Source organism: Mesocricetus auratus, unplaced genomic scaffold (genome assembly GCF_017639785.1).
Source record: "Mesocricetus auratus isolate SY011 unplaced genomic scaffold, BCM_Maur_2.0 Super-Scaffold_100047, whole genome shotgun sequence".
In the NCBI taxonomy this organism is placed as follows: domain Eukaryota; kingdom Metazoa; phylum Chordata; class Mammalia; order Rodentia; family Cricetidae; genus Mesocricetus; species Mesocricetus auratus.
In genome coordinates, this window is record NW_024429224.1 from 6,861,401 (window position 1) to 6,884,113 (window position 22,713).

General features: G+C 47.4%; 1 protein-coding gene across 1 annotated transcript in view; it reads left to right on the plus strand.

The window, feature by feature from the left end:
- Ralgps1 (Ral GEF with PH domain and SH3 binding motif 1) overlaps positions 1-22,713 on the plus strand; it is a gene marked incomplete in the record, with an annotated part of 230,742 nt that overhangs the window by 86,788 nt on the left and 121,241 nt on the right. The window contains 2 exon segments of the mRNA XM_040735630.1: positions 510-602; positions 13,389-13,515. Coding sequence (XP_040591564.1) covers positions 510-602; positions 13,389-13,515 — 220 coding nt within the window.

Genomic DNA, 22,713 nt, shown 5'->3' on the forward strand with positions numbered 1-22,713 from the left:
CCTGAGACTGAAGTGACACCATATGTCCTCACTCATTTGGGCTCTGTCTCAAAGGCTCACGGTCAAGGGCCTGGGAATCCTGAGCCTTGCCTTCCCAGCTGAGAGCCATTACACAGATTGATAACATCTTCCCTGGCCTCTTTCCCATCCAAGGTTAAGGTAAGCACTGAATAAGCTGCTGATGCTGTTGGCACCCTGGGGTCTTCTCACAGAAGCCTGTTCAGGGTCAGCTATAAAAACATGAAGGGATTGATTACCTAGTTTCAAGTCTTGCTTCCAGACTATGAAAATTGGCAAGGTTTTTAGATGGAGACTCACCTTCTGAAAAAAACTGGAGGAAAAGAACTTATGTTTCCTATGAACTTTTTAGAACTATATTTTCTATGTGAGATATTTTAAGTATAACTGAATTTCATAAATATGACAACATTTGGCAACACATAACCATGTTTTTGTTCTGTTGTCTATGGCAGCAAAATAATGTATTCCATATCTTTTTGTTTCCCCAGAAACTTCTAGAACTCAACAACCTTCATTCTCTCATGTCTGTGGTATCAGCATTACAGAGTGCTCCCATCTTCAGGCTGACAAAAACCTGGGCTGTAAGTTAACCTCCCTCAGCTGTCCCTTTGATTTTGGCCATCCTGTCCTTGCTGAATGTCTACATGGCTTAAGCCCTGGCTTTCCCTCACTAACCGTATGCTTTGCTAAGGACAGGCACTGTGAACTAAGGAGATATTCCCTGGGCATCTTCACAGCCTCAAATACCCCAGCTCCATTTGGGTTCCAGGGAATGGGGAGGGCACTCGTGTGGCTGGGTTTGGAAGCCCTTAACAGATCTTCCTGGACTTATCGGCATTATCTATGCTGGCTGGGCACAGCATGTGACTTCTGCCCTTGACTTGGCCAGTTTTTTTTTTTTTTTTTTTTTTTTTTTGTCTCTGGCAGTCTCCAAATTGCCCTTGAGAAGGTCTGGGGACTGATGGCTTGCAGCTGCCCTAGGTCACTGGCCATATAGCTCAAAGTTCTCTGGAGAGACCTGTGGCCCTCATGTAGGAAAGATTATTTCTTCCCTTTTTCACTCCCCTCCCTTTTTTTTTCATCCTGAGGCCTTGGATAATTTCAGCTCAGAGGTGGAGTCTGATAGTTACATAATTGAGTCTGTAGGAAAGTTTTTCTGCTGTAAAAATACTTTAAAAATATCTCAGACCTCTTTATCCTCCTCAGCTGGCACAGTGCCTGACGTGGGAGAAGTAATCGCTATTTCCATAGCTCGTTAGTGTTTACCTCCTGGCCTGCCTGCTCCAGAGGCTCTCACAGGGGCACAGCCCAGGCCTCCCAGGACCTGTTTATGTCCCAAGAACCGACAGAACTATATGGAATTTCTAGACATGTTTCTTCGACTTGTTTCCAACCTTCCTTCTGCCAACCCCGGGACTCTGCTTCCCACCTGACTGACTCAGAGTCCTTTAAGATGCATAAGGGTTATGCTGTAGGCAATCTAAAATGAGCCTTGCTTCTTCCAGTTGCCAGATCCTGACTGTAGCAGAGTGATGTGAGAAGCTTCTGGGACTCCAGGTTTTCGTTCATAGGCCATTCAGAGCCTGGACCACCTTTCTAGCCTTTGTTCTGGACAGTGGGCTTGGAGTATTGGGTTTCTGTCAGTGCTTTGTGGGGCCCCTTTGGTCCTTAGAGTTGTCTTAGGGGCCATCTGGAGCTGCAGGAGAGGAGTGAAGGTGCCAGACAGATGACCCAGCCTCCACCAGAGCAGTCTGCTTGCATCTGGGGCTTCTGGGTGAATTGCAGATGAGCCCTGGTTTTGGAGGGCAAAGCAAATTTGGAAGCTACCATCTCAGCAGTCGCTGCCAGCCCTGTGGCTCTGAGGCCATCTGAGCAGTGAGACTTTTTCAGAAGATTTTTGGAGATTCTTTTTTAAATGACTTTTCCATCATTGAGATGCTGCTACTGCTTTTTGGGCTGCTGGGAGCCGTGTGGGCACCCAGAGGGCTGAGCTTCAAATCTTCTTGTGTGCTTTGACCTTATTGTGAGCAATTCAATGCTATAACTTGGTGGGGGGGGGGTGTCCTTGGGAGGGGCTGAGGAACAGCTGGGACTATTTCTAGGTCTTGCACAGAAAATTGACCTACTCAGGGACAAGCAGGATTCTCCGTGATGTTTCAGTGTATCCCAGAGGGGCTGTGCACAATGTCAGGTCAGAGTAGCATTAGGACTGTGTGGTTTGTCAAGCACAGCTCACTGGACTGGGCCCTGCACTGCAGTTTTGGGTATATGTTGTAATGAAAATGAGCCCCCACACTTGAACCAAGCACTCACCTGGGACTGCTGTCTGCCACCTTGGGGTGTGTGGCTGACAGAATGCAAGGAACTTACGGTTCCATTCTACCAATGATCAGGACGCTTGGGGGCTGCAGTCATCTCTTTTCTAACAAACCATCGCACGGCACCTCAGGCTGACAGCCGGGTTGCTTCCCTGGCTATGGAAGGCCACTTGCCAAGGCAGAATGTGGGAAGACACAACATTCTAGGGATAGAAATGTCAGGGAGAGAAGGCTGTGCACGCTGTCGATTATAGCCTCAGGATCCCCAGGTCACTGGGGCAGGGAGTGGCTGGTTCATTCTTAGAAAAGCTGCTACCTGGTCTTGCTTTAGATCTGCTCCTGCCGCCCAGCTGCTTTGTTAATCCTTGGTACAGAGCATTGGTGAGCAGAGAGGCCCAAACCCATCCTCCTCTGAGCCATTCTCCCCAGGCCCCATGGAAAGGATGACCCAGAGCAGAGCCATGTGCTCTGCTACCCCGCCATTCTTCTGTCTCTGGTGCCACCCAGCACACACTTGTCTGAACTCTCTTGTCCCTAATTGCATTCTTCTTTTGTTGTTGATGTCTGGCCGTGAGATTGGCCTTAGAAATGTTGCTTCTTCCTTCTCATATCCCTTGAGCTGGGACCACTAAGACTTTATGAGCCCATTGGACAGAGAGAAACAAGGGGTTTCAACAGCCCCACACATCTGCTTTCATAGTCCTTGTTTTTGCAAAAGAAGAAACTAAGGTTCTAGAAGTAGGGGTGGCTGAAGATCTCGGAGCTGGTAAGTGCCAACAGCAATGGGACACAGCTGTACCTGCTGGACCCTATAGTCTGGTTGCCCACTGGGTGGACACCTGTGATGGTGGAACGTGTAATGACTCCAGGCCAGTACAGGTTGGGCTACACATTGCTTACAAATTGGGCTCAAGAAATGTGGCTGGCCCATTGAGTACGTTTTGCCTCTGAGTGTTGTCCTTGGTAGTGCATCGAAACCCTGGCTATCTGGTAAGCCTAAATGGAAGATGGCAGTGTCCAGGCGTGGGAGGAAGCCTGCTGCCTGGCTAAACTATGTGGGTGACCTTTAGTACTGGTCAGTCATGCTATAGCTAGACCAGGGTAGCCTTTGAGCCTGCCCACAGAAAGAACTGACTGGAGCTGAGCACACGGGATCTAAATAAATGGTGGCTGGATCCATAAACAGGGAGTCATGGTCAGCCTGGAAAAACACAAGCAATGACTGATTTATTCCAGAGGTGGGGCCACTTTGGAATACTGCCGACTCAAAGCTGTGAGGCCTGAGCAAGAAACTGTTCCAGCCAATTCTGATTTCCTGAGCACACAGGAAGTCACCTTGTAGCTGCCATTTGTTCTGCAGATCACATCCCTATTGAATGTCTCCTCCATGCCATGGCTCAGGTTTTGTGCTTGTGGTTTTCATGTCATCTGGGGAAGATACATTCTATTCTTGGAAATTAACATGTGCTTCCTGGCTGGCATAGAGCCATCAAGAGATACTGGTTGGATGCATGAATAATGAGCAAGGAGTAGTGAGTCAGGAATAAAGTCAGACTGTAGCAGGTGTGGATGGAGAAGGACTTCAGCTTCTACACAGACACTCAGGGAAGGACCCCGAATGAGGCCCTTTGTGCCAAAGCTTGAATGACGAAAGCAGGAGCAGCTATAGAGGGTGAGGGGCATGCAGGCATACAGGGAGAAGGACTTGGTGTCATTAAGGGACCCGCAGGTCAATGTGACTGCGCTCAACCTGGGACAGAGACCAAATACCATTCTAAGTGCACAGAACGGCTTGCAACAGGAGATGGACATAATCTACTGACTCTCGCTTTTTGTGCTCTTTAATCACTGCTACTGATGTGCAGAAACCAAATCAGGAGAAATGGAGACCAAGGAGGGCTGGAGAGACGGCTCAGTGGTTAAGAGCACTGACTGCTCTTCCAGAGGTCCTGGATTCAGTACCCAGCACCCACATGGCAGCTCACAACTGTCTATAGCTCCAGTTTCAGGGGATCTGGCACCTTTATAGGCGTACATGCAGGCAAAACCATCAATACACATAAGAATAAAAATAAACACATCTTTAAAAAACAAAAAGGGAGATCAAGACTAGAAACTAGGGCCCAGTTAGTGGGTGAGGGAAGAGTCCAGGAACTAAGTGGATAGAGTGTGGCAGGGGGTCAGAGAGCAGTGACACAGAGTAAGTTCTGAGGAGAGGGCCTGAGAGGTACCGTGGATAGAATGCTGAGGGAGGAGACTGCAGGAAGGGGGCTACCCCAGGGATTGAGCCCCAGCAGATAGGAAGCTGCCAAGATCTCTTATAACCAGCATGATCCTGGGAAGAGGCTGGCTTATTCTTGAGAGATCTGGGTCATGGGATTTGTGAAGCATCGGGGAGTCACCTATGATATTCCATGTGCCACACGCAGGTTCTGCTTGCCCTGCACATGCCCAGATGATTCTCTTTACTACTAAATTGGTCCAGAGTTCGACTCCCTTGTGTCAGCAGAGTGAAAGCTGAAATCCATGACCTGGAGGAGGTCACCACCGCTGGGCAGGGGCCTGGTCTGTAGGGTGCGACCTGGAAGGGCACCCCTATACGGGGGGCGCATTCTTACTCTCCCAGCGCCAGTGAGGTGGGCTCAGTGAGTGATGCTCGGCAGAGGACAGTTCTTCCACCTGCAAAGCCACTCGGCAGACAGCTCAGGAAGTGCTGCTGCTCCCATGTCTTTAGAAGCACTGTTGGCAGCTCCCCTGTGACATGGTAGAGGAGGCGGGGAAGAAGCCTGGGCTGCCAGGCCCAGATGGCTTGGAGCCTTGGTCTAGATGGAGGCTGAGCCGGGGGAGGCAGAGGAGGAGATGGAAGGCCAAGGTAGAAATGGTCAAAGCCCCTGTCATTGTGCAGCAGCCTGCCTGGAACTGCTCTCAGAAGTCCTACATTGTCTCTGGGGAAGCTGGTGTTTCGCCCGCATCTGCCTGACGGTGCTGCAGCGCCGGGCACACGGCCCGTCTCCCACGTCTGAAAGGCCTTTCTCCCCGGCTGAACCACCCTCCACTCTCTGACAGCTGACTCATTTGGTGACTGTTGTGGCTGTGGAGGTTCTACAGGGTTGGCCTTAGTCCTCACTTTGCTGTTTCTTTCCTTGGTGAGCGTACCAGCTTGGAGGGCTTCAGCTGCCCCTGTGTCATCCAAACCCAGACCTCTCTCCTGAACCGCAGACCCTCTGCAGTGTCTGTTCCATCCAGCCCTCAGCCTGTGTGTTCCTTTGACCTCATATACGCTTCGTGTCTGAAATCAGACGGTTGACTTCAAGAGAGAGAGAGTGCTGGGACACTCTTCACAAACTGTTTTGTCCCTTTGGGAAAGCAGAGCTGAGCTGATGAGGGAGAAGGCCCTTCTTCCGAGTCTCCTGCTACATACACCCTGTGAGCACACCGGTGCTGCATGAACTATAGCTATGTTAACGCACCAGAAAGCAGAACCGCACTGCAGGCCAAAGAGAAGTCACCACGGGCTAAAAATAAAGCATACTCTCAGTCTGAACCATGGCCTGTTATGCTGATCCAGTGTGACTAGGCCTTTGCAGCTGGGCCTAGGACTTGAGGGGTGAGTTCCAGCTTCAGGCCCTACCACAGTGGTGCTAGAAACAAGCTGCTTACAGCCATCTGTTGTCATGTTAGCCCAACAGAACAACAAGAGGGCCCAAGGTGAGGGAAGATGCCGATAATTCTCGTCCAGCCTGTACCTTGTGTGGCTGAGGTCTGAATGCATGCAGCTTCTAAGTGTGAGAGGACCCAGGCTACACAGAAGAATCCAGAGATCCTGGAACTGAGAAAGTGGCCTCTTAAGTTAGAAGCTGCCCTCAACTTTCCTCTTACGGTGAGGATCAAAGTAGAGAATGTTAGAATTGTGCCCAGCACATAGCGTTATTTTCAGCTCTTCTTGACTCTTCTTAGATGGGCTGCAGAAGCCACCATCTCTGAAGGCAGACCCTTTTTATGACCTGGACTGTCATGGACCTCCATCAACTCTTTGCTTCTGGTTTTACCAGTCCGTTCTCACATCATGCTGGAGTGACATCCCCGCCCCCAGCCCTACGGTTTAGACACCTAGTTAAAGAGAGTTTTGGTCCCTCTTGTCTTTCCCTGCTCCCTGTCCCTGCCTTGCTTGGTCAGAGGCCCCACATCTTGCTGTTTCTCCAAAGCAGGGTGTTCTAATATGACTGCTGTGCCACTCTTTTAGAGTCTCTGTACAATGCTCATTTCAATACCCCCAGCATTATGGTAATGATGCACCTGGTGTGTATGTGTATGTACTCACGGGTGATGCTGCACCTGGTGTGTATGTGTATGTACTCACGGGTGATGATGCAACTGGTGTGTATGTGTATGTACTCACGGGTGATGATGCACCTGGGGTGTATGTGTATGTACTCACGGGTGATGATGCACCTGGGGTGTATGTACTCACGGGTGATGCTGCACCTGGTGTGTATGTGTATGTACTCACGGGTGATGATGCACCTGGTGTGTATGTGTATGTACTCACGGGTGATGCTGCACCTGGTGTGTATGTGTATGTACTCACGGGTGATGATGCACCTGGTGTGTATGTGTATGTACTCACGGGTGATGCTGCACCTGGGGTGTATGTGCTCACGGCTGTCCTTGAACTCACAGAGATCCGTCTGCCTCTGCCTCCCAAGTGCTGGGACTAAAGGCGTGCGCCACCACCACCTGGCAATGGAGCCAGTTTTAACATGTCTGGAGCAATAAACTTTTTGTTGAAAATAGACTCAAGTATGAGGAAATGTTATTTTTCCCCCAAGGCAAAGGAATGCAATACCAATGTCCTCATAAGTTGGAACTGGAGGGACTTTTCTTCTGCCCTCCCTGGAGTTAGCCTCCAGATTTGAGCTACTTTCCCAGAGTGGGGAGAAGCTTTCAGGAGTCTAACAGCAGGTCTGCACACTTGGCCCTGGGGGCATGACAAGGCAGTCTATGTCCAGGACATTACTCCAATGTCTGGGGCCCTCCTGGCTCTAATGTGTACCTTCTGAGTCTGTCATTCTTCGGCGGTATCACTGCCAGTGTGAAAATGAGTGATGCGGGACTCCATTTTTACCTTGTAATGGGAGTTCATGTTGTGAGAATGGTTTGGACTTGTCTCAGTGTGATCATATGTAACCCTGCTTCCTGCCTGCCTGTGCAGGAGAGGCTTCTGTTTTTTGCCTATTTTGTTGGTGTTTTATAAAATAGCTCTGGTGTGTAGTCCCTGTCTTAAGTGTGGTGGTCAGCTTTCTTTTGTTTTTAACACACCAGTTTCTAATTTTGCTGAAAAGCTGTGCCTACCTCCCTGCTTTCCTAGCCTCTTTCATGGCATGTTCAGCTCACTTATGCTGGAGTTACTTGTCTAACTATAAGTGATGTTAGTAGCATGGATTTTCCTTTCAGTATAGTTCAGCCTACTGTGATCTTGTGTGTCTTATCAGAAATCCACAGTCTTGGTTTTTATTAGCATTATCACCTGAGGATTATTGAATGCTTGGAAGCTTCTACTGGAACTGGCTTCCCCATCATCACTGTTATCTTTCTCTCTACTCTTTTGTGTAATTGCATTTCAGCTCCGTTCCTTCTGTGAGGAGGGGGCCGGGGGCTGGGGAGGGAAGGCAGGAGGAGAGCAGCTGGGCCAGCACCGCTCTGCCCTCTCAGGATCTATTTGCCAAGTGAGACCCAGAAGCACCCTCACGATGAGTTGGAATAGTGGCAGGTGTGGGCGATGTCCTGACACTTTTCCACTTGACCGTCTCACAGTCAAGTTTTCCCACCGCAGCAGACTCGGCATTAGAGCTGTGACTTTGTAACACCCCCCCACTGATATTATGGAGCCAGAGAGGTGAGAATTACCTTTAAATGCCCCCGCTTTATGCCTCACTAGTTTCATACTGAGCTCCTGAGCCTCTGGCTGTCCCATGCTGTGAGCTTCCTCTTCATCTCCCTTGCCTGCCTTGTTCCCTGAGCACGGATAACCACTGTGTATGCCTGGCTCTTGGTAAGCAACTGCTGGATATCCTTGCATGTCGTTCTGATGGCCTTTTCCTGAGGCTTCTTATAAATGCTGAGATCTAAAGTTCATGCGAGGGCTGCAGTTGCTGGTTCTACCTGTAATAAAAGTTTAAGACATGTGTTAAGTAAGTGCTGCTGTTTTCTGAATAAGCAAACCCTATTTTTAAAGACCTAAATCTGAAGAGAATTTTTATCAGCATAATTCATGCACATTAATTTAAAAAGTCACCAAGTACTGAAAGGCTTACTATTGAGACCTGTAATACTCCCTGTTTCTCCACTCACTGCCCTTTCCACCCCCTCCCTCCCCAGAGGCAACCCTTCCAGGTTGGTGGTTTCTTCTTGAAGTTTGTGCCACCATTCCACCCATGGGTGTTTGCTAGAGTTTCTTGGCCCACCTACTTTAGATAGTGTATATACGTACTAGCTTAGTTTTCTAGATTCTTCCCACCTTCCTCCAAGAACCCATCACAATAGTTCAACCACTTTTGTTAAATGAGTATTCAGGGTCTTAATGACTAACATTGTGTAAGCAGGCAATACTGAACAGTCAGGAGGTAAACCAGGAGTACTCTGTGCTTTCTTGAATAGTTTGCCTGGTCATTCCAATTCTCTTTTTAAAAAAGGTCCAGGACAGTGAGTTGACTCAACAGGTAAAGATACCTTCAACTGAGCCTGATGACCCGAGTTCAATCCCAGAAACCCATATGGTAGACCATATGTATTTGGTGGCATATGCATGCCCCTCACATACACACACGCACACAAATAAATAAATAGATAGATAGATAGATAGATAGATGTAAAAGTCCCTTACCGAACTAGCCATCTATTGCCTAGATTCATGTGCGATCTAAAGTTGTTTACTTCATTCCATACACCATTCCTCATGCCACACTTGTGCTACCAGGAAGTCTTCTGAGCTGTCCACGTGAACTGGTTGTTTTTAAGACCTGCAACTCACTGGGTATCCCAGAATCCCTTTGATGGTTATTAAGTGGGACACTCTGACTCTTATGCCCTGTATCCTCTTTTTTTATTATTATTATTTTAATTTTAAATAGCTTGCTTCACATGTTAATCCCAGTCCCGTCCCCCCCCCGCCTCCCACCCTATCGCCACTTCCTTCCACATAGGGGATATCTAATGTCTGTCGTTTCACTCAGGGCAGGGTCCAGGCACTCTCCTAAGAGTCCAGGCTGAGAGCATCCCTCTTTGTGTTATGGACACACAAAGTCCAGGGATAAACCCTGATCTACTGCCCAGGGCCCCATAGGTTGCCCAGGCCTCCTCACTGACTCTCACACTCAGGGGCTCTGGATCAGTCCCATGCTGGCCTCCCAGCTGTCGGTCTGGGGTCCAAGAGCTCTCCCCTGTTCAGATCAGCTGTCTCTGCTGGTTTTGCCAGCCCATTCTTTGCCATTTTGCTCATCACTCCTCTCTCTCTGTCACTGGGTTCCATGGGTTCAGTTCAGTGTTTAACTGTGGGTGTTTGCATATGCTTCCATCAGTCACTGGATAAAGGTTCTAAGATGGTTATAGACATCAAGTTCATTATCAGGAATGGGCATTCGAGGAGGTCTCTCCGCTGTTGCTTAGCTTGCCAGTTGGTGTCATCCCTTTAGATCACTAGAGGTCTCACTGGTGCCAGATCTCTCTTCTAACCTATAATTCCCTCTTCCCCCTATTCTACCCCCCCACTCAACCTTCCTGTTCCGCCATGACCTACTCTCTCTTCCTCTTCTCTCCCTCTCTTCTTCCCATCTCCCACTCCCCCCCACCCCTCTCCGTGTTCCCAATCTGTTCAGAAGATCTTGCCTCATTCCTCTTCTCTGGGGTACCATGCATATCTCTCTTAGGTTCTTTCCTGTTTCCCAGACTCTCTGTCAGTGGAAGTGCAGACTGGCACTATCCTGATCCATGTCTAAAATCCATATATGAGTGAGTACATACCATGTTTGTCTTTTTGTGACTGGGTTTACCTCACTCAGGATGGTTTCTTCTAGTGCCATCCATTTACCTGCGAATTTCAAGATTCCATTGTTTTTTTTTTTTCTGCTGAGTAGTACTCCATTGTGTAAATGTACCACATTTTCTCTATCCACTCTTCAGTTGATGGGCATCTAGGTTGCTTCCAGGTTATGGCTATTACAAATAATGCTGCTATGAACACCTATGAACACTTGATTTTTGACAAAGAAGCTAAAACTATACAATGGAATAAAGAAAGCATCTTCAACAAATGGTGCTGGCATAACTGGGTATTGGCATGCAGAAGACTGCAGATAGATCCATGTCTATCGCCTTGCACAAAACTTAAGTCCAAATGGATCAAAGACCTCAACATAAATCCAACCACACTGAAACTCTTAGAAGAGAAAGCGGGAGATACTTTTCAACGAATTGGTACAGGAGACAGCTTCCTGAACGTAACACCAGTAGCATAGACACTGAGATCAACAATTAATAAATGGTACCTCCTGAAACTAAGAAGCTTCTGTAAGGCAAAGGACACAGTCAACAAGACAAAAAAGGGAGTCCACAGAATTGGAAAAGATATTCACTAACCCCACATCTGACAGAGGGCTGATCTCCAAAATTTACAAAGAACTCAAGAAGCAAGTCTCCAAAACACCAAAGGATCCAATTAAAAGGTGGGGTACAGAACTAAATAGACAATTCTCAAATAAAGGAGGCTAAAATGGCCAAGAAACACTTAAGAAAGTGCTCAACATCCTTAGCCATCAAGGAAATGCAAATCAAAACAACTTTGAGATACCATCTTACTCCTGTCAGAATGGCTAAAATCAAAAACACCGAAGACAATTTATGCTGAAGAGGATGTGGAGAGAGGGGAACACTCCTTCACTGCTGGTGGGAGTGCCAACTTGTACACCCACTTTGGAAATCAGTATGGAGATTCCTCAGGAAAATGGCAGTCAGTCTACCACAAAACCCAGAAATTCAACTCTTAGGCATATATCCAAAAGATGTAAATTCATTCAACAAGGACACCTGTATCTTCTTTTATCTGGTCCATTCCTTCACTTTAGTAAAGGAAATTCTGGGGTAATTGTCCAGTGCATCGTGGTGAAAGCTGTTGAATTTCTTCATCTTAAAGCAACTTATAAATTATTCTTGAGAAATCTGATCATGACCTGATTTCCTTTGTTGGCACAGAAAGAAGCCACTGAGGGATGTTAATAAGATCCAGTCTCTCTCTGTCTCTGTCTCTCTGTCTGTCTCTCTGTCTGTCTCTGTCACACTGTGTGTGTGTGTGTGTGTGTGTGTGTGTGTGTGCATGTGTGTGTGTATCCATCCAGGGAAGACATGTGTGACAGACTGGCTGTCTGAACACCCAGCAGTCTAATGTGCTGCTCTTATAGGTATTGGATAAGCTGAACAGGCAGTGACCCAGTTAGGACCAGAGAACTAGTGGTGTGGGCTGTTGAGCCTACCTGGCTTAGCTTCAGGCTTCAGTTTGAGTGAAGGCATCAGGGTTTGTTTGACATGTGGGCTAATGTAGATGATTTAAAGAAGTCAGTGGGGTTCTTACTGCATCAGCTAAAAAAAAAAAATTCAGATGTGGTGGCTCATGCCTTTAATTCCAGTACTTGGGAGGCAGAGGCAGCTGAATCTCTTTGAGTTTGAGGCCAGCCTGGTCTATACTGTGAACTCCAGGACAGGCAGGACTACATAGAAAAACCCTGTACAAAAAAAATCAAACAACACAAAAAACAAAATCAAATGCTGCCTCTCTATATGCCGTTTTTCCAGCGTTAAAATGTTAGTAATTCATGGGTGTGGGTGCTTTATCAGCGTGTGTGTCTGCACCACTTCATGCCTGTGGGCCAGAAGAGGGCATTGGAATCCCTTGGGACTGGAGTTGCAGGTGCTTGTGAGCTGCCATGTGGGTGCTGGGAATCAAGCCTGTGTCCTCTGCAAGAGCAGCCAGTGCTCTTAACCACTGACCCATCTCTCCAGCCCCAGTGTTTAGCTTCTCTTGATGACACTTTCCTTACTGATGGTTCCCTTCCCGTGCCTGTGTCCTCAGGGTCTCTTCACCCACTTGCTGTGCTGCTGTAAAATGGTCTGTTCGGCCTCTTTTCAAGCTTGACCTCCTCTTCTAGAGCCCTTTCCTCAAAGCCATTGCATCTGAAGAGGTGCCTGGCTGTTTCTCAGCACTAGTCCTCGGCATTTAGTTTGAGACTACACTGGGCCATCCTGTCTCTCAGGTTCACACACCAAGTGCTCAGTCATCACAGAGCTTGCTTCTCATCTCTGGAAGCTTGCTCACCCCGAGTCTCTTAACCGGGTACTCTGTAGACGACTGCTTCTGGAAAAGAAGGTTCCATAAGGAAGTGAAGTATGACACAGGATGTGGGGGAATCTGGAGAAGAGCCCTGAGTTGCAGCACAGCTATGTCCTCATGAGTCATGTGGCAGTTGGTAGCATCTTTCACATGAGGCATTATGGAGAAGAGACTGGCTAGAGCTTTGAAAAAACCCTGCTGGGCCATGACCAGCGTGCAGAGTATCTGTCCCCACAAGATCAGTGTCGTGTGTGTATTGAAGGAGTTAGCTATCATCATGTGGCTAGTGGACAAGGTAACTCCAGGACTTGTCTTCCCTGTGAGTCTCTGAAAGCAACGAGACTGATGCCTATCTCTGCCCTTTGTTTGTTTGGTTTTGGTTTTTGAGACAGGGTTTCTCTGTGTAGCCCTGGCTGTCCTGGAACTCTCTCTGTAGACCAGATTGGCTTCAAACTCACAGAGATCCTCCTGCGTGTGCCTTCCGAGTGCTGGGATTAAAGGTGTGTGCCACCACTGCCTGGCCCTATCTCTGCCTTTTCCATCAGGGTTTGACAAATTGTGGACACTCATTCAGGTGTCTCCTTTGCCCTTTGTCACAGCCCCCGCCCCTGTCAGCTTCCCTGGGTTATTTCTTTTTCCCTCTCAGGTACTATAATTTCTTTTCATTCCAGCTTCTGAATCGGAAAGACAAAACCACTTTTGAGAAACTGGACTACCTGATGTCCAAAGAAGACAACTACAAGCGGACTCGGGACTACATCCGAAGTCTGAAGATGGTGCCCAGTATTCCCTACCTAGGTACGAGTCTCTATTGGCTTATTTTATCATTACTTTTCCAAGCGACAAGCTCAGTGTGAAATAAGATGTTTTTCCAGTTTCTAGTTGAGATGTTTCTGGGAAGCAGCAGGGATCATGGATAAAGAAGTGATGTTGTGGTTCCTTGGTTTGGAACAGGCTAATGATGCTTTGTAGGATAGGAACACTGGTAAGATGGAAATAAGGATGCTCTGTCTCATACACCTAGTCTCCGAGAACCCTAGTCTCCTTGGCTATGGGGGCCCCAGGCTCCCTGGCTTTAAGGACCCCAGGCTTCTGGGCTGTCAGAGCCTCAGGCTTCCAGCCTGTGAGGAACACAGGCTCCTAGGCTGCAGCCTAGATGGGTCAGGGTATCCACAGCAAGCTTCTTGCTGGTTCATGCAGATTCTCCCATACCAGGGGACCCAGGCATAAGTCCTCTGTTGTAGTTTTCTAGGCATTATTAGTATGTCTCATAAAATTTGTGCAAATGAAATTCTAGTAACGATTGCTGAGTTTTCCAGTTATAAAATATCATATGCTCATTAGCAGAATTGGGAGGAGAAAGTCCGTAGTTATCCATGAAAGATATTCCTCTCTGTGTCTCACTCCTTTCGGCACATGTAAAAACCATCTGTGCTCACCTCAGACACCTCATGCTGTATATACTTTTCTGTACTGTGGCTCCATCCTTGCATCTGAGTGTCAGACCCAGTCCAGCCCCTCTGCTGCCCATTGTTCACAGTTGATAAGTTTTGTAGTGAACGTCCTTGTGCCATAAAACTTTTGCATTTTGTGGTTATTGCTTTGTAATAACGTCTTGGTGGAACAGGTAACTGGATCAGCATGTGTGTACAAAGCAAGCCTTGAAGGGTTTCCTTTTAATAAGGTCCTGCTTCTGCTGCTGCTTCTTTCTTCCTCCTCATCCTTCTTCTTCTCCTTGTTCTTGTTCTTTTTCGTTTGTGCAACAGTCCTGGCTGTCCTGGAACTCGCTCTGTAGACCAGGCTGGTCTCGAACTCACAGAAATCCACCTGCCTCTGCCTCCCGAGTGCTGGGATGAATGGTGTGTGCGTCGTCACATGCCTGACAAGCATTTTCTATTCAAACTCATTTTTCTTCCTTTTTTTATTTTGTCAGTTTGGTATATGAAAGATGCTGTTTGTAGTTTGATCTTCAGGGGAAAATCTGTCTTGTTCTGATCTGAAATAATTTTGATAGCCAGGAAATGAAAGATGTCTCTGGAGGATCCTGACACTCAGGGTGAGTAGAGAGGAGACTTCTCTAGAGGATCCTGACACTCAGGGTGAGTAGAGAGGAAACTTCTCTAGAGGATCCTGACACTCAGGGTGAGTAGAGAGGAAACTTCTCTAGAGGATCCTGACACTCGGGGTTAGTAGAGAGGAAACTTCTCTAGAGGATCCTGACACTCAGGGTGAGTAGAGAGGAAACTTCTCTAGAGGATCCTGACACTCAGGGAAGTTTCCTTCGGCAGCTTGGAAACTTCTCCCGCTAGCACTCTGTACTTGGATTTTCTGATTCTTTAAAGCCATCTTGGAATTTTTTTTTTAAGTAGGGCACTATCTGTTTGATCCAACATTTCAAGATTATTAGCATGGAGTTTTTTTCTTACTCATTTAATTTTTGACTATGGTATAGTAAGCATTTTTTCTCTTATGAATATGAACTTCTCTGTATGTGGTGATATTTATTTTTTAATTTTTAAAATTTAAATTAGAAAGAAGCCTGCTTCATGTGTCAATCCCAGCTCCCTCTCCTTCCTCTCCTCCCCAGCCCCCCACCAACCACCCCCATCCCATCTTCCTTCTGCTCCCCAGGGAGGGTGAGGCACTCCATGGGGGATCCCCAAAGTCTGCCCAGGCCCTCCCCCCATGTGTCCAGGTGGAGAGCACATCCCTTCACGTGGAATGGGCTCCCAAAGTCTATTTGTACGCCAGGGATAAATATCGATCCACTACTAGAGGCCCCATAGATTGCCTATGTCTCCTCACTGACACCCACATTCAGGGGGTCTGGATCAGTTCCTTGCTGGCCTGTCAGCCATCAGTCTAGGGTCCATGAGCTCCCCCTTGCTCAGGTCAGCTGGCTCTGTGGGCTTCACCAGCCCTGTCTTGACCCCCTTGCCCTTCACTCCTCCCTCTCTGGTTCCAGGAGTTCAGTGTTTAGCTGTGGGTGTCTGCCTCAGCTTCCATCAGCCACTGGATGAAGGCTCTAGGATGGCATGTAAGATAGTCACCAATCTCATTATTGGGGAAGGGCATTAGGAGTAGCCTCTTCACTATTGCTTAGATTGTCAGTTAGTGTCATCCTTGTAGATCACTGGAAATCTCCCTAGTGCCAGATCTCTCTTCAAATCTATAATGGCTCCCTCTATTATGGTATCTCTCATCCTGCTCTCCTCTATTCTTCCCCCAACTAAACTTATTGCTTTCCCATGTCCTCCTCTCCCCTCCTCTTGCCCCCCTCTCTTTTTCCTGGCTCCCTCTACCCCCCCCCATGCTCCCAATCTGCTCAGGAGATCTTGCCTCATTCTCTTTCTCTGGGGTAGCATGCATATCTCTCTTAGAGTTCTTCCTGCTCTCCTCTATTCTTTCCCCGACTCAAACTTCCTGCTCCCCCATTTCTTCCTCTCTCCTCCTCTTCTCCTCCTTTCCTTCTCCCAGCTCCCTCTCCAAAAGTTTACTGCAAGCTCTTTGCCAAGGTTTACTTCCTGCCTATAATTTGTCAGTTTCATCATTAGTAAAAGGTGCTACAACTTATGTGGAGTCTATTCCTGCTAATTGACAAGGTCTCAATTTTCCTTTTACAATCAACTAAGAGATCTTTTCCACATAAGTTTTTAATTTTTTACTCTGTTTATGTGGTAAAAAGATACATTCTAAGATACTATCTTCAAGCCAGGCATTGGTGGCGCACGCCTTTAATCCCAGTACTCAGGAGGCAGAGGCAGGCAGATCTCTGTGAGTTTGAGGCCAGCCTGGCTGGTCTACAGAGCTAGTTCCAGGACAGCCTCCAAAATAATACAGAGAAGCCCTGTCTTGAAAAACCAAAAAAAAAAAAAAAAAAAAAAAAAAAGAAAGAAAGAAAAGATTATATCTTCTCTCTGCATTAATATTCCTATAGGAGAATGCTTAGAGGGTAAAATAACCAAAAATGCAGTCAAGCTTTGGATCCAAACGATCCACATGTGCATCCTGTAGTTTCTCTTTCACCCAAGTCCATTCTCTCTCAGCTTCAGCTGGTAATTCACTTGGACTGTTTAAGTCCTTGTCACCATCTAAAGTTTTGAACAGATTATTCAGTTCATTTTTTTCTATTCCAGTAGTGAACCTTACATAGAAAATGTCTCCTGGCAATCTTTATAAGTCATTGAGAGTCAGCAGTCAGTCTCTCCTAATTTGTACTTTTTGGAGTCAAATTTTCTGTAGACTTTTGCATGTCCTAAATCATTAATCTCCTTTTTGTATTTTTTCAAGAGCAATTTGTAATTCCCAAAAGGGCAAAAATTGTCTTTACTTCTTACGTATGTGCATGTGAGTCAGCTAGTAAAATATCCATGTAATGATAAACTATAGATTGAGGAAATTGCTTATGTATTATTTCCAATGGATGCCATACAAAATATTGGCACAGGGTGAGGCTATTTAGCATTCCCTGTGGGAGAACCTTCCATTGATATCTCTTAGAAGGCTGAGAATCTTTATAAGTAGGCACCATGAAGGCAAATTTTTCTCCTTTTCTTGTAAAGGTATAGTAAAAAAAAAAACAAGTCTTTTAAATCGGTAACTAAAAGAGGCCATCCTGTAGGTAATAGAGAAGGCAAAGGAATTCCGGACTCTAGAGAGTCCATTGGCTGAATCACCTTATTAATAGCTCATAGATCCATTACCATTCTCCGTTTTCCAGATTTCTTTTTAATAATAAATACAGAATTTCAAGGGCTAGTTGATTCTTCAATATGCTGAGCATTTAACTGCTCCTATACCAGCTGTGTTCTAGGGCCAGCAGCTTCTCTGTTGATAAAGGCCACTGCTCAACCCATAAAGATTTATCTGTCAGCCATTTTAAAGGTAGGGATGTTGGTGACTTTGAAAGATCAGCAGCTGTTGTGCCCTGTTCTTGTGCAATCCGAATGGCTGGTGGCTGGTTTTGTTTTTTTTTTTTTTTTTGGTGGTTGTTTTGATTTTTTGTTTTTCAAGACAGGGTTTCTCTGTATTGCTTTGGAGGTTGTCCTGGGACTTGCTCTGTAGACCAGGCTGGCCTCAAACTCACAGAGATCCACCTGCCTCTGCCTCCCTAGTGCTGGAATTTAAGGTGTGTGCCACCAACGCCCAGCTAGATGTTTGCCAATATATTTGCTTCATGGTTTCTCCTGAATTTTTTGTTCTCTCCTCTATAGCTTTTCTATCATCCACAGCAGTGTGGTTTCTTGTAATAAGCATTAGGTTCTTAAATTGCTCTTGGAAGGAGTTTTCTCCATGGTTACAGGAAATGACTGAACCTAATTTGGCCCTGGGGCCTGTGAGAGGCCCCTCAAGGCGTTTTCCAACAGCAAAGGGTTACCTTGAAAGTCCATTGTTGACCTACATTCATTTGTTTAAATTCCTGCCTTTGCTGTACCTTCTGCATTATCCACAAGGGATGGCATTCTGTTTGAATTATGCTTAGAAAAACATTATTTCTAAGAATACCTTGTTTATAATCCCTTTGTAACTGAGGAGTGTGCTCTAAGACCTCTGTAGTCTCTAGTTCTATTGTAAGTTGACCATGATTTTAACATTTGTTTCATAAAAGGTGAATACATGTCATATGAGGCTATCACTTCCTTGAATCTCTATTTAACTCTTGCATAGCCTTGGGGATATCTGTCATTTGGCAGTTGTTCCTGTAAGATGACTGGATAAATTAAAGTTGGTTGTTTGAAAAATTTAGGCTGTTCCTCTCTAACCTTATAATGCAATGCTGAAACTGGTTCTCTATTTAATTCCTCTGTCTGGGTCTGGAGATCTCTATGATATGTTTTATTAATTTTTTTCTACAACTGGTATCTTAGCACTCAGATTAACCAACTTTTTAGTGATATAACAAAAATGACAAAACTGATAATGTTTATACTTGACATTACGTAAGTCCCATCTAAATTAGTTATCTTCTCATCTAATTGTTCTATTTTCAAACTGTCCATCATATTATCATACAAAAACCTAAATCTCTCCATTGTAATAGTGTTCCCCATTTTTTTAATGTGGGGAAAAACTTTCTTTTCAACTAATTACCCCCTTTAAGAATTCTCAATTGTCTGCTGGGTGGTGGTGCTACACACATTTAATTCCAGTACTTGGGATGAAGAGGCAGGAGGATCTCTCTGAGTTCCAGGTCAGGCTCTAAAGGTACATGGAGAAACCCTGTCTCAACTCCCCTCCCCTCAAAAAGGAATTCCCAGTTGTCTCACCAGATCTGCCGGTGGTGGAGTGTGAGGCTGCCTCTGCCTGGCACGTGTGACCGAGAACAGGAGGGGTGCACAGCCCGGCGGGGACAGCTGCAGCTGCTGGCGTGTAGCTGTGAGCCGAGAGTCCGTGGCGGCTGCCACACCAGCAGATGTCTGAGTGGTGTCAAGGCAGCTACCTAGTGTGGTAGCAGCTCCAGGAGTGGGCCAGGGGAAGCCCTCCCACAACCCGCGAGGACGAGGGAGCTGCCTGTCTGAGAAACGCACCCGGGGTTGTGCAGAGGAAGCATGTGTGGCGGGAGTGGCCGCAAGGCAGAGCCAGCTGGCCTAGGGCGGGTGAGTCCTGTGGCGTTTGGAGCCCAGGTGCTTCTGGAGTTTGGGTGGCAGGTGGAGATTGTTTTAGCGTGGATGCAGCAGGAAAACCCCGAACTCACTCAGAGGCTTGGGAGGAAAAAGAAAAGAAGGCAGGGTGGTGACTGGCAGGAGCCCTTCATGTTGCTCCAGCCTGTTCTGGTGGCTGCAAAGCCACAGACAAGCAGCTTTCTCACGCATTCATGCCCCATGTTGGGTGCCAATATGTAACATGAGTTCTGATTGGCCTTTAATAATAAAAGCCTGGAGTCAGATGCTAGGGGGTGAAAGGTGAAAGATGAGAGAAGCAGAGCAGCAGCCGCTAGAGCTTTTACCACTACGAAATCCTCAAACTGAAAGGAGACAGAGTTCCTGTCTCCTCCCACCTATGTTCCTCTCTCTGCCCAGCCATCTCATTTCCTGTCTTTCTGGACAGACCTCCAGACCTCTATAGTTAGTGGCTAGCTCCACCCTCTGATCTTCAGGCAAGCTTTATTTGTTAGAGCACAAACGAGGTATCACCACAGGTCCCCACCTAGGAATCATTGTTAGAGCTGTGTGTGTCACTTGCCTTCTGCATCTAGCTCTTTGCTATGCCTTTGGCTGTGCTGTCTCGTTGCATGACCTCAGTAGCCAAGGCACTGAGGTTGCCGGGGCCATGTAACGGGAAGTGGTGGAGCAGGCCTGGGTGCACATGGACAGGCCATAAGCTCTGAGATCTTGACACTGCCCTTTCCCATTTCTATCATTCCGGTAATTATTTTCCTACCCCTCCCATAACAGTTCACCTGTTGAGTCTCTGTGGTTTGGGTCATGACGTATGACATAGAAGAATTGTCTCTGCTGTCCCTGTGACACGTCTTGTTGCCAGACTTCTAGTTTTGGGGCTTCCTAGGTTGTCAGTTGGCCTGTTCTGGCCTCTGCTCTTGCCATTTGGCATGTCTAGACAGATGCGACCCTCCCTGCTCTGGACCACCTTTCTCCAGAAGGGACTTTGCAGAGGCTCCCTGAGTCTTCTGCTTGCCTATACAGCTTGCCTGCCCTGGCTCTGAGTGAGCCCCTCAAGTGGCCATGTTCCTGGCTTTCAGCCTTCAGATGGCTTCTTTCACCATGACATTGTTAAACTGCTTCATCCTGAAGCACAACAACCACAGCAAGAAGGAGTCAGAGGGGAAGAGTAGGACATAGCTGGCCTACTGCTCGCTGCTCTCAGGATGGGGGCCGACCATGGCCATGTGCAGAAGAAGGCATGAAGCACGTCACTGAGGCTCAGTGGCTCATGGGGCTGGGGGCTCCATCTGCTGTCTGACTGTCGTGGGCAGGCCCTGCCCTTGATGTGTTTATCTAAATGGAAGCAGTTATGTAATCCCTGGAAAGGACAATACAGGAAAAAAATGTCCAAGCCATTTGTTTTTCCCCTGGCAGAGTCTCATTGCAGGTCTCTTCCAGGGTGGGGAGAGGAGCACTTGGCTAGTCCCTGATGCTCAAGACCCCCCTGATAATGCCTGGTCTCTGCTGCGGCAGGTGTCTGCCTCTATCTGCAAGGGTAGGCTCCCTTTTGTAACAGACCCTGGGGCTCCTCACAGTGTGTCTATCCCGTGTGAAGACCGCTTCACTGGTCTTCACAGTTGGCCCTAACTTAACCCCACTCTTTTGCTCCAGATTTTAAAGATAGCTGGCTACACTTTGGTATCCCAAGTACCCTGTAAAGCATGATTGAACAAACGCAATAGCTCAGTGGTTAAGAGCACTGGCTGCTGTTCCAGAGAACCTGAGTTCAATTTTCATTAACCACATACATGGTGGCTCACGACCATCTCTGGTGGGATCTGATGTTCTCTTCTAGCATAAAGTTGTACATGCAGACAGAGCACTCACATACATAAAAGAAATAAATATTTTCTTAAAAAGGCAAACAAACAAAAAACCAAGACTTTGAATTACTTCCAACTGTGAAGTAGTACAGGGGATGGGCTGGTTGTTTGTGTCTAAGTTAGTGTTACAGCACACGTCTCAGTGTGACGGCCCCCAACACCAGCTTCTAGTGTGACAGTTCCAACACCAGGTTCTCAGTGTGACAGTCCCAACACCAGGTTCAGTGTGACAGTCCCAACACCAGGTTCAGTGTGACAGTCCCAACACCAGGTTCAGTGTAAGTGTGACAGTCCCAACACCAGGTTCTCAGTGTGACAGTCCCAACACCAGGTTCTCAGTGTGACAGTCCCAACACCAGGTTCTCAGTGTGACAGTCCCAACACCAGGTTCAGTGTGACAGTCCCAACACCAGGTTCTCAGTGTGACAGTCCCAACACCAGGTTCTAGTGTGAGTGTGACAGTCCCAACACCAGGTTCTAGTGTGAGTGTGACAGTCCCAACACCAGGTTCAGTGTGACAGTCCCAACACCAGGTTCAGTGTGACAGTCCCAACACCAGGTTCAGTGTGACAGTCCCAACACCAGGTTCTAGTGTGACAGTCCCAACACCAGGTTCTAGTGTGACAGTCCCAACACCAGGTTCAGTGTGACAGTCCCAACACCAGGTTCTCAGTGTGACAGTCCCAACACCAGGTTCAGTGTGACAGTCCCAACACCAGGTTCAGTGTGACAGTCCCAACACCAGGTTCAGTGTGACAGTCCCAACACCAGGTTCAGTGTGACAGTCCCAACACCAGGTTCTCAGTGTGACAGTCCCAACACCAGGTTCAGTGTGAGTGTGACAGTCCCAACACCAGGTTCTAGTGTGACAGTCCCAACACCAGGTTCAGTGTGACAGTCCCAACACCAGGTTCAGTGTGACAGTCCCAACACCAGGTTCAGTGTGAGAGTCCCAACACCAGGTTCAGTGTGACAGTCCCAACACCAGGTTCAGTGTGACAGTCCCAACACCAGGTTCAGTGTGAGTGTGACAGTCCCAACACCAGGTTCAGTGTGACAGTCCCAACACCAGGTTCTCAGTGTGACAGTCCCAACACCAGGTTCAGTGTGACAGTCCCAACACCAGGTTCTAGTGTGACAGTCCCAACACCAGGTTCTAGTGTGACAGTCCCAACACCAGGTTCAGTGTGACAGTCCCAACACCAGGTTCTCAGTGTGACAGTCCCAACACCAGGTTCAGTGTGACAGTCCCAACACCAGGTTCAGTGTGACAGTCCCAACACCAGGTTCTCAGTGTGACAGTCCCAACACCAGGTTCAGTGTGACAGTCCCAACACCAGGTTCAGTGTGACAGTCCCAACACCAGGTTCTCAGTGGGAGTGTGACAGTCCCAACACCAGGTTCAGTGTGACAGTCCCAACACCAGGTTCTCAGTGTGACAGTCCCAACACCAGGTTCTAGTGTGAGTGTGACAGTCCCAACACCAGGTTCTAGTGTGAGTGTGACAGTCC